The sequence below is a fragment of the Erpetoichthys calabaricus genome, chromosome 12 (genome assembly GCF_900747795.2).
Source record: "Erpetoichthys calabaricus chromosome 12, fErpCal1.3, whole genome shotgun sequence".
NCBI classification, from domain to species: Eukaryota; Metazoa; Chordata; class Cladistia; order Polypteriformes; family Polypteridae; genus Erpetoichthys; species Erpetoichthys calabaricus.
Window position 1 is genome coordinate 125099690 of NC_041405.2, and position 18731 is coordinate 125118420.

Sequence of the window (18731 nt, forward strand, 5' to 3'; positions counted from 1 at the left end):
CCAAGAATATATGAACCAATGTACAACCAGTTGACAACAGAGTATAGGAAAAGAAAAATTCCATTTTAATAAAGTATCTATCTATCTATCTATCTATCTATCTATCTATCTATCTATCTATCTATCTATCTATCTATCTATCTATCTATCTATCTATCTATCTATCTATCTATCTATCTATCTATCTATCTATTTTACACCTTTCCGGGGAAGCATAAACCTTTGGGTACCAAAAAGGTGCATTCTGCTGATCTAGTTATGCAGCAAAGGAATATTGAAATAGAAGCATCCATGGACAGCTATACCTGTAGAAAGGCTGATGTGTTAATAAAGCCAGCATCATACTACATGACTTTGAGCCGGAGAGTACGTCACGCTTAGAGACTTCAGTGGCTGGATCTTGTTCCATTGAGTGTGTTATACTGTATGACTAGTAATAGCAGAGGATGATGGTAACAATGAGTCAATAAAACTTTTTAGGACTGATACCGTTCACCAATTTCATGTTACTAGAATGGGCCTAATTTAGATGCTAAATTTTTTCTGTATGCTTTTAACATTTTTTTTTACATTAAGCTTCTGTGTAACCAGAGATGTAGAAGCTTTATGTTCTGTCTTCAAGTGTCAACCTTGGTATTTTTACAATTAAAATACAGTCCACAGATTTTACCTATTCATTTTTATTAATCAAATTCTGTAGACTTATTGTTCAGTGACCATAAAAATTGCTAAAATAAATACAAATCTTCTTAAAATGTATACCCTTTTAACTAATAAATTATGTAAGCCAAACTTTTATCCATAATGCATATGGAGGTAGCGCTGCTGCTTCAAAACAAGGAGACCAGAGTTCGCGTCTTGGGTCCTCCCTGGGTGAACTTTGATATTCTGTTTGTGTCTGCATGGGTTTTCTCTCACTGTCCACAGATATGCAGGTTAGATGGTTTGGTGACCCCAAATTGGCCCTAGTGAGTGTTGGTGTGTGAGAGTGTCCACCCTGCGATGGACTGGCACCCTGCCCATGAATTGTTCTTGCCTTGTGCCCTATGCTTGCTGGGATAGGCTCCAGGCCTCCACCACCTTATGTAGGAATATACAGGCTTAGAAAGGTATGGTATGGTACCTGTGGTATATAATTACAAACCACAATTGTAATAAAATGGTCATAGAATGTATAAAGCTTAAAAGGTTTATACATTAAATATATAAATTTGGCTCTTGAGCTAACAAGCCTATTGTTTACGAAACAACAAAGGCAAATTCTTCTTTTCCTGAATTAAAAATGTGGGCTACTGTACTAAACACAAGCTCTCTCACCCTCCACACTCAATTAAAACATAAAATGAAAAAGTCTGTACTCATTAAAGCAGCTTCACTTTTAACTTCTATTAAAGATACATCTCTCTTTTCTTTCACATTAAGTTCAGATGGACAACATATACTGTACGTCTGCCATTTCTCTCCATGCACAGGCATAATCCTCAGATGCCTTTTTTTGAGTTTATTACTTCACTTTCTTTAATGTAAAGATGAATATTCCAGTCTTCTCTCTCTTCTAAAGCCAGCCTGCCTTCTCTCTGTTTACATAAATTACCTCAAAGCCTAGAAATATACCAATCACTAATTTAGTCATTTAGAGGAAATATCGACTAATTTAGATTGGCAGCCGATTGATTGGAGCATCACTAGATAAAATACAAACAGAAACAGAAAGCAGTGATAGCTAAATGATAGTAAATGATCTTTCACCTGAAAAAATTAAGAGCCCATTATCTGATGTTACAACTAATGAATTGTATTGTTTTTTTAAAAGAAAGCACTTATTTTGATTTCATACTTTAAAAATATTCCAAAAAAAGTTTGGACAGTAAAAAAATCTGCCACTTTTTATCATGGCCTTTCATTATCAACACACCACTTAATAAACTTTAGGTACTTAAGGCACCCATTTATTGGTTTTTACAGGTGTAAGTTTGTCTCATTTTTCTTGCAAACAAGTCTTAATCTGTGCAACAGTTTTGGTCTTTTTTGTTGCATTTTACCTTTCAAAATGCACCACACATTCTCAACTGGGGACAGGTCAGGACTGCAGGCAGGACAGTTGGGCACCCACACCTTCCTGCTGAAATATGCATAGTTGTCGTTGTCGTCTTGAAGGAAGTATATGTTGCTCCAAAATCTGTATGTACTTTTCAGCATTAATGGCATCTTGAACTAAGTGGAAGTTATTCTTGCCTAACGTACTGGCACAACCCCATACCATTACAGATGCTGGCTTCTGAACTTGTAGCTGGCAACAGTCTGGAAGGTCCTTGTTTTCTTTGGTCTGGAGGACATGTTGTGCATTTCTTCCAAAAAAAGTCCTGAAATATTCATTTGTCTGACCACAGTATACGATGCCACTGTGTAATGGTCTATCCCAGATGTTTCCCGAGCCTAGAGAAGTCAACGGTGCTTCTGGACATGGTTATCATATGGCTTTCATTTTGCACAGTACAGATGTAACCAACATTTGTGGATGTAACTGCATAGTGTGTTACTTGATAAAGGTTTGCCAGAGTGCTACTGAGCCCATATGGTAACATCACTTATTGATGAATAACAGTTCTTGACGCACTGATGTCTGATTGGAGATTCATTGAAACTTTTAATTACACTGCTCAAAAAAATTAAACACATTTTAATCAGAATATAGCATCAAGTCAATGAAACTTATGGGATATTGATCTGGTCAGTTAAGTAGCAGAGGGGCTTGTTAATCAGTTTCAGCTGCTTTGGTGTTAATGAACTCTACAGCAGGTGCACTAGTGGGGCAACAATGAGATGACTCCCAAAACAGGAATGGTTTAACAGGTGGAGGCCACTGACATTTTTCCCTCCTCATCTTTTCTGACTGTTTTTCACTAGTTTTGCCTTTGGCTACGGTCAGTATCACTACTGGTAACATAAGGTGATACCTGGACCCTACAGAGGTTGCACAGGTAATCCAACTTCTCCAGGATGGCACATCAATGTGTGCCATTGCCAGAAGGTTTGCTATGTCTCCCAGCACAGTCTCAAGGGCATGGAGGAGATTCCAGGAGGCAGGCAGTTACTCTAGGAGAGCTGGATAGGGCCCTAGAAGGTCCTTAAACCATCAGCAGGGCCAGTATCTGCTCCTTTACGCAAGGAGGAACAGGATGAGCACTGCCAGAGTCCTACAAAATGACCTTCAGCAGGCCACTGGTGTGAATGTCTCTGTCCAAACAATCAGAAACAGACTTCATGAAGGTGGCCTGAGGGCCCAACATCCTCTAGTGGGCCCTGTGCTCACTGCCTGGCATCATGGAGCTCGCTTGGCATTTGCCATAGACTACCAGAATTGGCAGGTCCACCACTGGTGCCCTGTGCTTATCACAGATGAGATCAGGTTCACCCTGAGCACATGTGACAGATGTGAAAGGGTCTGGAGAAGCTGTGGAGAACATTATGCTGCCTGTAACATCGTTCAGCATGACCGGTTTGGTGGTGGGTCAGTGATGGTTTGGGGAGGCATATCCATGGAGGGACGCACAGACCTCTACAGTCTAGACAACGGCACCTTGACTGCCATTAGTTATTGCGATGAAATCCTTGAACCCATTGTCAGACCCTATGCTGGTGCAGTGGGTCCTGGGTTTCTCCTGGTGCACGACAATGCCCGGCCTCATGTGGCAAGAGTATGTAGGCAGTTCCTGGAGAATGAAGGAATTGATATCATTGACTGGCCCCCATGCTCACCTGACCTAAATCCAATAGACACCTCTGGGACATTATGGTTCAGTCCTTTCAACGCTGCCAGGTTGCACCTCAGACAGTCCAGGAGTTCAGTGATGCCCTGGTCTCTGGTCTAGATCTGGGAGGAGATCTCCCAGGACACCATCCGTCATCTCATTAAGAGCATGCCCTGACATTGTCAGGCATGCATACAAGCACGTGATGGCCATACAAACCACTGAGTACGATTTGGAGTTTCTGCAATGAAGTTTTGGCAAAATGGACTCGCCTGCCGCATCATGTTTTCACTTTGATTTTCAGGGTGTCTTTGAATTCAGCCCTCTGTAGGTTGATAGTTTGCATTTACATTAAATGATGTGGCATCCTTTAGTTCCTAACACATTACCCAGTCCATATCAGATAGATAGATAGATAGATAGATAGATAGATAGATAGATAGATAGATAGATAGATAGATAGATAGATAGATAGATAGATAGATAGATAGATAGATAGATAGATAGATACTTTATTAATCCCAAGGGGAAATTCACATACTCCAGCAGCAGCATACTGATACAAAAAACAATATTAAATTAAAGAGTAATAAAAATGCAGGTAAAAACAGACAATAACTTTGTATAATGTTAACGTTTACCCCAAGGTGGAATTGAAGAGTCGCATAGTTTGGGGGAGGAACGATCTTCTCAGTCTGTCAGTGGAGCAGGACAGTGACAGCAGTCTGTTGCTGAAGCTGCTCCTCTCTCTTATTACTAGAATTGTAATAATGCACTGTTAGTGCATTAGAAAGGCACAGAAGAAATTTAGCATAATTTAATTCCAAATTATGAAAACCTTGTATCAGTCACGTGAGATCTTTTAGCAAGTAAAGCAGGATCCAGGCAAGCTTACAGTACACTCATAAAAGAAGACACATGATTAAGATGGTCAGCTATAAGAAGAAGAAGGTTCAAAACACTGTACTTCACTACCAGTGCCTACCAATTTAAGTTAATTGAAACTGCATTATGTAAAACTGGAGTGATCGCTCTGGAACCTTAGCAAAGCAACAGCCTTGACATTATTCAAATTAAGCTAGACCAAAAACAAAAGTAATCTTGTGAAGAGCAAATTTAATTTTGCTAGTCTCAGGTTAAGATGTTAAGCAGCTAGTACTTAAGACGGATACGTATGGTCCATAAATAAAATAAAGGGTTGTGCAGCTCCCTCAGGCTAGTGGTATCCTTCCTTAAAGGTTACCCACATCATTATTTTGTACCACTAAAAAAAGTCTACATGAAAAATGAGTCCAAGGATGAAACATGTACAAGGAGCCAAATAGCTGTGAATGTAAAGCTCCAAACCAAACATCAAAATCGACGGACTCAGCCTTCTTTCTGGTCATGTGATTGGTTACTAGGTATTTCAAAAATTGGAGAAACAGAGGTTATGTTTATAAGAGTAAAATGAATTCAAAAGACCACCTATATTGATGCTATCTTCCCAGTAAAGTTTGAACAGCAAAGTTCTTACAATAGTTAAGACTGTGGCAATGTATAGATGTGAGCATGCAAAAAGGAAGAGGTTACAGATTCCCTTTCTCTGGGAATCAGTGCTGGTCCTGGTAAACTGAAGAACACTTCCTTCCAAACTCTCATTGTACGTACACTCACTTCTTAATATGATAACTTGAAATTGTGGTAGGCTCAGACATACTTTTCATTTTGGGCCTTTTTCCTCAGATGTTACAGTTTTAACCCATCTGCATTTATTCTTTAGAACAACGTAGCTATATGATACCTGCATACATTAAAAGAGATAGGAGTTCTGGTGAAATATTCATTTTTACTGTATTAATTATTCCCTTTAGTGAAATATGTATTTTGAACATAATATGCAGGTACTAATTGATATGCACAAAAAGGGAAGTGAAAATTTGCTGAATAGGTCTTTAAAGCTTTGCATAATAATAACTGCATAAAATGTGAGATTGTGTATCACAGTAAATGAAAGCTCAAAAATAATCATAATTATACTAAAAAAATCATTTTAACAGCAGAATTTATATCATGAATGCAGCTGAAAGTGCTTTACAAAAATGTAAATAAAATACAATATGTTTAGAATTTTTATGTACTGTATAATGATAAAGACAAAAACAGATATTAGTAAAGTGCACTGTTGCATTTGTATAATAACTGTTATGATATCTGACACACAAAACAAGAATCCAAAACCCAAAGTAGATCTGAATATAAGACTTAAATTTAGACTTGCAAGCTGCACCCTCAAAAACAGTGAAGTGTATAAAAAAGGGAGAGGAAAACTATACGAACCCCTGGCCCAAAGCACAAAAATAGAGTTTCCTTAATAATTGGTAATAGTTATTAATAAAAACGTTCAAACAAAAATGGCAAAATACAGAAAATAGCCAATTCCAAAACCAGAAACAAAGCCTAAAACAAGAAAGTTATGTAATCCTATATTCAAAATCCAAGAATGAAGCTAAACGACTTGAGAAAAAACAAATTCCTCTGTACTCGCTTGGGGGATTTGTAACCTAAAAATAAGCCAACATAGACAGTCAACTTAGCGTTAGGAGTCTCCCTGCCCACCCAGGCTCTCTTCAACAAAAGGCAGGATACAAAATTTTGACATAATAAGAAAACTAAAAATTATATTGATAGATAAAAAGACTAAAGAGTGATTGAAAAACAGAAAAAGACTTCACAGAAAATAGTTCAGCACAAAAAGAAAGAAATGAACAATAATCTTTACATTAATAAATATACAAATAGATAGATAGAAAGATTAGAGAAACTGAAGCCAGGGAGGGCACCCTGACAAATCTATAATAGTAACCAGCAATCATTTAGGCATTCTGCTAAAATGGATAACGCCAGTATCATGGTAGTGCATACAGGAACAATGACATTTATAGAATACTAATGATGTATTTTAAAAATGGAGTGATCATTTTGTGCTCCTAAGCTAAATATTTCTACAGGAACAAATAAGACATGAACTAATAAAGAAAAACACAGGATAAGAATTATTTCTTAAGAGACATTAGTAATTTAATCACTAAATTCTTCTAATAGTCATCAGTCATGTGAGTTTGAAAAATACAGTAGTATGTAGTCCGTGTACTGGAAAACCTTTTGCTCCGAGTTGCCCCTGTAATTACCCCTAAGATTCATGCTGTTACTCAAACAGAGTGAATGCTTCAATGGTAAAACTGGACGTCCTTCTTGGGTACAAAGTTGTGACAGAAATTTGGTTAGGCTGTGATCTTAGGATTACACTTTCTGTAATATTAACTAGAATTTTGAATAAAATGTCCCATCCAGTTTTTTCCATAGCCTTTTCTGCATTTAGAAATATTAAAATCTCTGAGGGCTCCGACATGGATGAAATGTATATTACATTAAAGAGATTGCAGAGATTAAAAAGCGTGTTTTCCCTTGGTGGATCCTGTCTGGTCCTTTAAAGTAACCAAAGGCATACTTTTCTAAATGGATAGTCTGCTTGGTGCCAGTGTTTAGAACTTAAATTAATCAATTCAGTTTTTAATAGGGTTTCATTTAAGTAAAAACACAGACTCACAGGCAGGGACACCTCTCCTTTATATGGTCTGGGGGAAAAGCAGGAACTAAACAATACCTACCCCGGGATGGTAGATGGCAGCCCCCCTGAGTGGCAGTGATGCCTTGGATTACCCCAAAGGGCTCCATGGGAGATGAAGTTTTCTACAACCCTGTTGGGATCTGGAGGTGCCACCAGGGGGCGCTGTAGTTGTTCCTGAGTGCAACCAGAAATAGGTCGTCAAACACCTGGAGCACTTCTAGGTGGGCTATAAAAGAAGCCAGCAACCACCACTCCAGAAGCCAGAGTTTGGAGGAGGAAGAAAAAGCTTGCCGGTGGGAGAGTAGAGGAGAAGACAGTAAAAAGATAAAGACTTGTTGGTGTTGTGGTTTGGTGCTTGTGGGACTGTGTTGTGCCCGTGGAGAAAAGGGAAGGTGTTGCCCCAGGCAAAGAAAAGAAAAATAAAACATTTATTTGTGCGGTGGGCTGGCGCCCTGCCCAGGATTTGTTCCTGCCTTACACCCTGTGTTGGCTGGGATTGGCTCCAGCAGACCCCTGTGACCCTGTGTTAGGATATAGCGGGTTGGAAAGTGACTGACTGACTGGCATTTATTTGTTTTATCAGTGTGCCTCCTGCATCTGTCTCTGTCAGGTTGAGTGCTGGTTATAGCAGCTTATGTCATAATATATATGTGTACACACACACACAATAGATGCCTTCCTTGGCATCTATTCAGGGCTTCTTGGAAAATGGAATTAATGATGATAATTTTGATGCAGAAATTCATAAAATTGTTCTTGAAGTGTTAGAATATTTATCTCTTAAGAAACAACAATTCATTAAACCCACATTATTTATGTATTTAAATGAGGGGAGTGCTGTGTCGTAATTTCTAAATAGCTTATTTGTTTAATTGTTTGAGAAATATCTGCTGTAATAAGATATAAGCATTCACACGCAGCTCCCTTCTGTCCAGAACAATTACAACAATGTAAAGGCTAACAGTACGTACTAAAAAGCCCAGCCATTCTGCTCCAACATTTTTCTCCCTCTTCCATACCTGGTGTCCTGTTCTTTAAAGAATCTGATCAAATTTGTAATTTTATACAGTGGATTCAGACCCCTTCACTTTCTGCACACTTTATTGTGTTGTAATTTTAAATGGATAATTTTGCCCCTCAATCTACACTCAATAACCCTAATCACAAAGTGAAAAGGTTTTTCAGAAAGGTTTGTACATTTATTAAAAATTAAAACTGAAATTGCTTTTATATTCAGACCTGTATATGTAAAGTCCCACAATTCACACTGCAGGTCAGGACAAAAACCAAGCTGTGAAATCTCTGTAGACCTATGCAATCAAATTGTGATGAGACACAGAGCTTTGAGTGTTCCCAGGAGCACAGTGGCCTCAATAATTATGAAATCAAAAACGTTTGTGACCACCAGGACTCTTCCTAAAGTTGACTAGACAAGAAAGGCCTTGTTCAAGGAGGTGACCAAGAACCCAGTAGTCACTGTAAGAATTTCAGAGGTCCTCTGCAGAGATGGGAGATCCTGTCTTAAAGGACTGCCATCTTACCTGCATTCCATCAAACAGGGGTTTATGGTAAAGTGGCTAGAGGGAAGCCACTCATAAGTAAAAGTCATATAGCAGTTTAAAAGACTGTGAGAGCATAAAAAAATAAAAAAATTATCTCATCAGACTGGCAAATCGAACTCTTTGGGCAGAAAACCAAACACTATTTCTGGTGAAGACCAGGCACTACTAATCATCTGTCTAATACCATCCCTATGGTGTAGCATGGTGATGGCAACATCATGATAAGGGGAAACATCTCAGTGGCAGGGATAGAGAGATACATTAGGTCAGAATTGAGGGAAGGATGAATGTATCTAAATACAGAGTGGTTCTTGATACAACTTGCTCCAGAGTGCACATCACTTCAGATTTGAACGATTGTTCAGTTTTCAACACAACAATAACCTAAAGCATACAGCCAAGACAATACATACATACAGTTAGGTCCATAAATATTTGGACAGAGACAACTTTTTTCTAATTTTGGTTCTGTACATTACCACAATGAATTTTAAATGAAACAACTCAGATGCAGTTGAAGTGCAAATTTTCAGCTTTAATTCAGTGGGGTGAACAAAACGATTGCATAAAAATGTGAGGCAACTAAAGCATTTTTTAACACAATCCCTTCATTTCAGGGGCTCAAAAGTAATTGGACAAATTTTTTTTTAAGTCATTTTTAAAGTTTGTCCTATTTCACTACAAGCGGGCAGAGCCATGGGGCACAGCTTATATATATACAGTACACATATATATATCAAATAATTGCTGGTCTATACTCATATACATTCATGACATTCATAGTCTGAATCACAATCTGATTGTATGGGTGGTTACCTACCAGGTAACGTTTGTGGTTGGTCTACAAGTCGGCAAACATCCGCCATGGTGCCCTCTTCAGTTGCGACAGCCCGGACACAGACAGGCAGACATCATTTCAAGCACCACAACACATTTATTTACAACGACTATATACAAAGATGACACACACAACCCCCTTCACCCCAAAGTCTAGGCCTTCCTTCACAATGCCTTTTCCTCAGGTCTGCCTCCACTCCTCTCCTCCGAGCTCTGTCCTTCTCCTGCTCCCAACTCCAGCCATCTAATGGAGGGAGGTGGCCCCTTTTAAGCTCACCCGGACGTCCTCCAGGTGCCTCCCGATTAGCTTCTGCCGGCCCTTCCTGGTGTGGTGGAAGTACCAGCTGCACACCTGGAAGCACTCCGGGGGTCCCTGGTCTTCTTCCCCCCAGCACTTCAGGGTGTGGCAGAAGTACTGAGGGCCAGGGCTCCACAGGTGACCACGGGCCCCTGTGGGGTTGAGGTTCTAAGCTCTGTTCCCGTGGTCCCCAAAGCCACCATGGTGGTCGCCCCCTCATGGTCTGGAGGAGGCGCAAACCCTCCACCGGTCCTCCTGGGCGTCCCAGCTGGGTACCACCCCCAGCCGCTTGCCATAATATATATATATATATATATATATATATATATATATATATATATATATATATATATATATATATACACACACACTGTATATTATATAAATATTTATATATATGCACGTATAGAATACCAATCAGACATCTGGGATTCAGTTTGTTGTCAGCTTAAAATGGGGCCTTTCAGGGCTTGGTGCCACTGACACTGGTTCTCAGAGTGAGCTTTTTTTACATAGCACAGCATGATATTCTGCAGCAGATAGCAAGCAGCTATTTGTGATACTGAATGCATGAGTGTTAGTAGTCAGAACACAGACATATGACCTTTTTAAAGCTCATTAATAACTTTCATTTCAGAACCTTCATAAACAGCCTGTAATTGCGTACTAGTTCAAATGTCATTGGCAGGTTATACACAAAAGCTTTAAAGTATGGTTTTTCATATTAAAACTCATATTGTTAAACAGAAAATTTAAAAAAAATAATTTTTACCCAATATTCCTTGTTCAAAGTCAGAGGAGTAGATTTCGAGCATAACTACTTGTTATTCCTTCAGTCAAACACTTAGGATTGTTTCTGCTATTCATGAATTTTCTGTGTAGCATCTTATAAATTGTACAAAGAATTTATTAAAAAAATCAATAATAATTATTAGGTATTGTTTGCCTAAAGCATCCTACACTCTTGTATGGAGGAATATTTGGGCAAAATTAATTAAATAAATTAATCTGCAAATAAATAAGTACTGTGAAATTTGACAATAAATACATATTAACAACATTAAATATGTGTAAAAATAATTAAAGGAGTCACAAAATATATGTTGTATTGCTTAATTCTTTATATGTTTACTCCTTTAGTTATTTATTTCATTGACACATGAAATAAGCCATGAAATAGAAGCTGTCACTTTCACTCATCAAAGCTGTGAGGACGGGTTCTAGCGAGTGCTGTTTTTTGATTGCTAAATTGTCGGTAGTGTGGACATAAACCTTCAGCTATCAAGAGCCACATTTACAAAAGACACTTCAGATGCAGACTCCTAATGATGAATTTCAGAATTTCTTGAATTGAAGTAGCCGCTTTGCACAATAAATCTTGGCAACTTTTCTTGCACTCATATCGGAGGCATAGTCACAACTTTGAGAATGCACTTGAGCCACAGGGTTCCAAAGTCAACAAAGTGCAAACGTCCACTCTGTGGATGATTCACCAGTCAAAAAAAGTACTTGCTAGAGCCCACCCTGTCAGCCTTGACAAGAGAAAGTAATAGTTTTCATTTCAGGGTTTTTTCATATAGTGTTTGATGTTACTGTATTAAATAAATGAACGACTAATTTAATAAATTCATAAAGAAATACACAACAAAAAAATGCTTTGTGAAATATTTATGCACCCATTTTATATTTTTGTTATGTAATTATTGTCACATTTTATAGTACTTGTATTTATTTGCATATTTACTTAATTTTATTATTTTTGAAATATTCCTCCATACTCTTGAAAGTTAATTAGCTAATACAGTGTTTGGTGGGCGGCACGGTGGCGCAGTGGGTAGTGCTGCTGCCTCACAGTTAGGAGACCTGGTTTCGCTTCCCAGGTCCTCCCTGCATGGAGTTCCCCGTGTCTGCGTGGGTTTCCTCCGGGTACTCCGGTTTCCTCCCACAGTCCAAAGACATGCAGGTTAGGTGCAATGGCGAGTCTAAATTATCCCTAGTGTGTGCTTGGTGTGTGGGTGTGCACCCTGCGGTGGGCTGGCGTCCTGTGTTGGCTGGGATTGGCTCCTGCAGACCCCCGTGACCCTGTAGTTAGGATATAGCAGGTTGGATAATGGATAGATGGATAGTGTTTGGTGCTCATTTTACATTCACTAAAAGAAAGCGAATAAATTAAGTTTTTTTTTTTTTGTAATTAACTTCAATGGTAATATCTTTTTTTTTTCTTTTTTTGCAGGAGAATATATAGTAATGACAACGTATTTCCATTTGAAAAGAAAGATTGGCTATTTTGTGATTCAGACATACCTGCCTTGCATCATGACGGTCATTTTGTCCCAGGTTTCCTTCTGGCTGAACAGAGAATCTGTGCCTGCTCGTACTGTTTTTGGTGAGTCTTACAGTTTTTCCTAAAATCTAATCTCATGATTGGATATATACAAATGCTACATTTGGAGAAAACTCTATTGCTGTTTTCTTAAAATATATTATAAATAACAAATAGAAACAATTGGAGCCATAGCATTTTTTCCATCCATCTCTGGAACCTGTTATTTCATTATAGGGTCTTGTGAACTGGTATTGAGTGCAAAGGATGAGCCAGCTCTGAATGTGTGGAGCACACTCATGCACACACCACTGCCCACTTACACTTGGCTATTTTTTTAACTTGTTCATTAACACAATATGCACATGTATGGGAAATGGGAGAAGAACAAAGTAGCTAGCTAAACAAATATAAAAATTAATAGAGAATATTCCATACACAGAAGGTCCAGGTCCCCAGATCTTTCAGGCACTAGTTCACCACTGAGTGAAGAATTACTGTGCTCAGTGTGTTCTCTCTGTTATAAGACATGAAAAATGAGTGTCGTAAAATTATTACAGAAGGACATCCAATAAGCGGTAAATACTAAGAATTGCATCTGTCTGTCAAGTGGCTACAACCTTCATCTGGGTCTTCATTGAAAGCTTATGATATAATATGCAGTGACGAAGCACAACATATTTCTAGCAAAGTTATTGTGTCTTTCTTATGGCAAACTTGGTATAGAAACTGATCAATAATTTGAAACAAAAAGACAAGCTGCAGAGTGTGAGGCAAATTACAGATAGGAAGAAGAATGACAGCTGTGGCTTCTGCTACGTGACAGCCTAGACTCTGCTATGCACAATCTGCTGGTTTGGCTAGTGGCGATGTCCACAAAGTTATCAGGCTTTGTGTCTTTCTTATGGCAAACAGGATACAGAATGCCAAGCACAAATGCATGTATGTGCAGAGTGAACTGTGCTCGAGTGTTCACAACTATGTACATGATGAAGAAGAACAAGGGCTGCGACTCCCACCAAACATCAAGCCAAACATAGGAGGCTCATCCTCGGTGAAGACCAAGAAAAATAAAATGACAAGGCATTGAGGCATTTACCAAATCAAGAAGTAAGCATCAATATTGAGTCATTGACCAAGCGCAACGCTACTGTGACTCAGCGGCATGTCAGTCACACTCCATGTTGCATTTTTTTGAGTCTCTTGATATGAAGACATAAGAGTAATGATAAGGCACACATCCCTGCAAGGAAAGATCAACAACCAGCTTTACACAAGCCATCTGTCTAAGCTGCTACTTGTGAACCACTGGACTTGGAACTTGATCTTTTGGAAACCTGCTGGTAATTGCACACTACTGAAACTGGAACCATGAGCTTGGGAGGACCGGAGGTTCACATGTTTTCTAGTGTGTATAATAAAGATGAAATTCCAAACAGAAACCATTTTACCTTTAAAATACCCAATGGTTGTCATGCAGCTACATACCGTGTCGCTGTGTGTCTGCTTGTACTGTTAAAAGGTAGAGAGTATTGGTAGAAATAAAATTAAGTTCAAATACCCGATTACTCATTCCTTTGCAAATTGTGAATTTGGACAAAGAAAGCAAGCTGTTTTTAATTCGCACTTTAGTTTTCTTTTCTTGAAGACTCATTAATAGATGGAACATCTGGCAGAAAAATAGGTGTTGTAATGATGAAGACAAGTGGGACATAACGAGGGCTGAGGTCACAATTTGGGAAAACCCCTTTTAATTGCTGTAGGTAAAAGGAAAGAATTTAAAAAGTAAGTTACGACCCAGGGGCAACAGGTAGGACCCGTGTCTATGACTGGCTTCTCAAGATAGACCTCTGCTCTTCTTAGCAGCTGGTTCACAATGAACACCATCTTCTAGTGGTGCTGTTTCCTTTATAGTGTGAGACCAGAAGAGGCAGGCAGAAGTGATGTTATGTGTTTTCACCCATTCTACTCTACTCCAAGGATGGAGGTGGGAGGTTCATTACTTTTCGTCTTCCTCTATTGTTCACCCACACTAGACCCTGTAAGGCACTCACAGGACTGACGTCAGTGTTTTATAACTAGAAGAAGATGCTCCAAATGACCTTTCATGCTTCAACTGAAAATCTCTCTGTCAAAATGAACTACCAACCAATGTTTTAGTTGTCCATTGATGGCCTAATACCCTAAATCCAAATTACACACTCCCTTCACCTTCCTCTGCTTTGCAGTGTTTTTTGCTAGAAATGTTTTCATTTGCTTTCAAACAATATGGCAATGACAACAGAAATGATAAATCATTAGAAAAGCATTAAAAGCATGCAACGAAAATGGCAACTGCCTGAAAATGTACAGCAAAAAGTGAGTTTGTAGTCTGAAAACAAGGCAAAGCAGGTTATTTAACACAAGCGGTAAATAGAAAATAGAGTTAAAATTGATGTTTTGACCTGGGGGTCTTCTTTCAGAAATAAGCTGAAAAAGGAAAGATAAAAAAGCTAAGTTGGCCATTTTTTAATCTTTTATCTTATTTTCAATGACCTTAGGTCAAAACATCAATTTAAGTTCTATTTTCTATTTACAGTGTCTATTCATAATCCATTTGTGTCCTTTGCCTGAAAATGCAATATGTACTCTCAGAAGAGATAGCGCGAGTGCTACAACACTTGATATCGGGTACTTGTTGGCTCTCAGCAGTCGTGGTGCTCCTAAGCAGCTTTAAGAGCCATTTTAATGGTTTAACTTTCTATCATTTGTCTTTGTTTCTCCCCTACACAGTTACTACTCTTGCCTCCATCACACTCAACACCATGTTGCCTATACTAACTGATGGGAAAGGTGCATGGAATTTGTTATTGACAATTCCCACTTCAATTTATTTTGTGTAGAGCATGTCTACATAAGCAGATTGGAACTTGAATATGAGCACAAGTATTTGGGGAGCTGCTCAGGTGTATATCCCCAGGTAACAAGGCAATTATGGGATAGCAGTCTGGTAAGCCTGAAATTATTCTGTCAGAATCCGGAACTAAAGACCAGTTGATGCTACCATTCCAAAAAGAATATACCTCTTTTTAAAGTAATAACTCACATTTTCTGTATCCTACCTGTTAAACATATTACAACCACTGCATAGCAAATAAGGAGGGGAGGGCAGGTGGATGGTGGGTTATTGATGAGGTGGGATTTGGAGGGTGTTGGTCAAAAGTCTTATTTATATGTGCATGTTCTTCTTTTCAAGCCTGCCTAAGCTGGGTTCACGTCCAAATGTCTGTTAACGGCGTTTTCATTGGATAGCTACGTTTCAGCCAGTTCTCTGGTACTTTTAGTGCTAGCCTTAAATTTTACTTGCACTGAATCCCAATTAAATATGTGTCCGGTCAAGCTTATATGTGTGTAAATCAGAGACCATGGGTGCTTTCTTCTGATCACATCGCGATGTTCCTGTATAAGTGTGGTGAGTGTTTTTGATGTTTGCCCCATGTATACAGCTGGACATGAGTCACATGGTATACTGTAAACCGCATTCCATGTCTCTGCTGCTGATTTCTTACTTATAGCATTAAAAAGGACTGTGTGCAGAGTGTTTGTAGGCTTCTGCACTACTTTGATTTCTGATCTGGACAGGATACGTGCTGTACCTTCTGATACCCAGGTTGGAGTTGATTGTTTGCTGGGGTCTGTATACAGTATATGTATAAATAGTGAGCGAAATAAAAAAGAGATGATAAAGTCCTGAGGTCCCAGAGGATGCCCTATTCAATATCTAGAAAAAAAAAATTGAAAAAGACAGGTGTAAAACACCACAAAAAAGGCAATATGTGTGAATCTTCTCTTGGTTCAGGACTAGCCACCTTGAGGTCCAGCTCCTTCGGTATTAGGGTTAAAACTAAATGCCAACTTCCTGTTGAATTTGGCTTTACATGATGGTGTAGGTGGAACAGAGGGAGTGGGAGTGTGTTCCTCCATTCTAAAGGTGGAAACTGAAACAGTAGTCATTTGCTGTGTTGCACCCTTAACCTTCCTGAGGCTCATGTCTCTGACTAATATATATACAAATTATATATGAGACATAGACTTACACAAAGTATATATATATACTCGCCCTAGAGAGAGCAAGACTGCCAGCTGGAGGTTAAGGGAATGATTATATGGGGTACTGGAGTTATGGGAAAGTGGACAAGACAGTTCCTGTGGTATTCCGGTTCAAGACCCAAAGAGCTTTGTTCAGAGAGCCTATTGATCTTGATTTTGTCCTTTGCAGTTTTCTGTTTTTCTGTTTTCTTGTACTTCCTATCTTGTTTAAGTTCTGTTTAACAAATTCACACATTCTTGACCTCTTTTGCATTGTTATATGGTACAATAGTCCCACTATGTATACTATGTCCCAAAAGTATGCATGTTAAATTACTTGGAAAAGCTAAATTATTTTCCAAAAAATACATCCATTTGTTTTTAATTGCTGGCTAGCTACAAAATCTTATTAAAAATTTAAATGGTCTGATATGATTTGTCTTGATGTTAACCGTTACATAGATCAAAGATGACGTTTGAATAAGAGTGTGAAGGCTTTTTGACTATACAGTACATTTGTGTATTTAAGCATCAGTATCAGTGCAATACAACAGATATCAATTAAAAATGGCCACCACAAAGCATGTTGTTTTTCTGCTGCATGTATTAACCAAGGTGGGGTTGACAAGACACCAAGTAAAACATTTAAAATCTATATTCACATTCACATTAACTCTGCCTTCTTAAACAATCCATTTCTAGAAATAAATAATGCATCATCAATTTAACAAGAAGCAAAGACATATATGCGAAATTATTCAGGGCACATAGAGTGATGTTTAAATATCTCGGGGTGATTTTTAATATACACAGTAAAGGATTGCCAAGCTAGCGAATGTAGCACTGGACTGGAATGTGGAACGATGTAGATCTGTCATAACATGGCCACATGGAGATAGACAGGCTGACATCAGTAGTTAAACAACATATTTGTATGCTATTGTTGGTAGATGGGAACCACCACATGGACAGTAGTTTCTGTAAATGTATGTACAAAGGTACTGTCACGGGCGGCTGGGTGCCACACCCAGCAGGGACACCGATATAGCGCCCCTGTTAGGAGAGGACTGCTGCCCTGGTTGCTATGGGGTTCACGGGAACAGAGCTGGGAAGCTCAACCCTATAGGGGCCCGTGGCCACCACCAGGGGGCGAGTTCTGGATCCTGAGCCCTGGAAGCCAGCGCTTCCACCACACCAGGAAGTACCGGCAGAAGTTCATCATGGGGCACCTGGAGCATATCTGGGGCAACATAAAAGGGGTCGCCTTCCAACAGTCGGGAAGCTGATGTCAGGTGGCAGAAGACAAGGTTTCGGAGAGTGGGAGAAGGTGGCCCAAAGAGGACCAGTGAGAGGAGTGGTGGTGGCAGAGAGAAAAGTGTGTTGACATGTGGTGTTTAACTGTACTGTGCTTGGGACTGTGTATTGCCTGTGGGACACGGGGAAGACGTGTGCCCACAGGGGAAGAAAAATAAACAATTGTTTTATTTTACACGTGCCTCCCGTTAGTTCAATCAGTGTCGGGTCAGGTGCTATCTAGCGTACTTCTTACAGTCCCCTGAAGGGGAGAGTCTCCAGTAAAACAGTATGTAAGAAGAGCCATGATAAACTGTGTGGAAGCTGCCAACAGTCCCTTAGGGTTAGTGAGGGCAGTAGAGGATCAGTGGTGCCCTGTTTACGAAAGGATGAACAGTTCACGTAAATATGGCTCAGATGTGTAGTTTCTCCAGTTGCCACAAGGGGGCACTATGGACTGACAGCCATGGAATTTTGTAAGAGCTTTGACTCTAGAGTGATTCCTGAATTGAGCCGGAGAGCACCCTGAGCTGAGACTTAAAAGGTCGCTCACTCTTTTCTGGACTTTGGAAACAAGTTGGCACATCCATTTTATGACCATAAGATATACAGTATAGCATGCTAAAGCTATTCTTGAAGCATAAACTTTTATTGGACATAAAGAATGTCCAAGGACTTGGTTGTTTTAATGTAATTTGAAAGGATTTAAAAATAATTCATTCTGTTTAACTTCCAGTAATGTGCGTATTTTATGAACTTTGTTAAAGTGCGAGTTATTACTTAGTAAATGTTTATGTTCAATTACAGCCCATATTACATTTTATATTGGGTGTGTGTCGTAGCTCTTTTAACCTCATTGTGCAGTAAAATATCACCTTTGAAAACTAATGCAGAGCATTTGGCAATCTCATGTATCTACAGTATTAATTAGATGTACTTACTCACTGTAGCAGATTTTGAGGAGGGCACTGTGCCAGTGGAATGTTTG

The 18731-nt window shown here is 39.1% G+C and overlaps 1 protein-coding gene across 1 annotated transcript in view; it reads left to right on the forward strand.

The window, feature by feature from the left end:
• Positions 1-18731, forward strand: part of gabra3 (gamma-aminobutyric acid type A receptor subunit alpha3) — a 534464-nt gene that overhangs the window by 459099 nt on the left and 56634 nt on the right. Inside the window, exon 8 of the mRNA XM_028816097.2 lies at positions 12293-12445. Within this exon, the coding sequence (XP_028671930.1) occupies positions 12293-12445 (153 nt within the window). The remainder of the gene's footprint in view (positions 1-12292; positions 12446-18731) is intronic.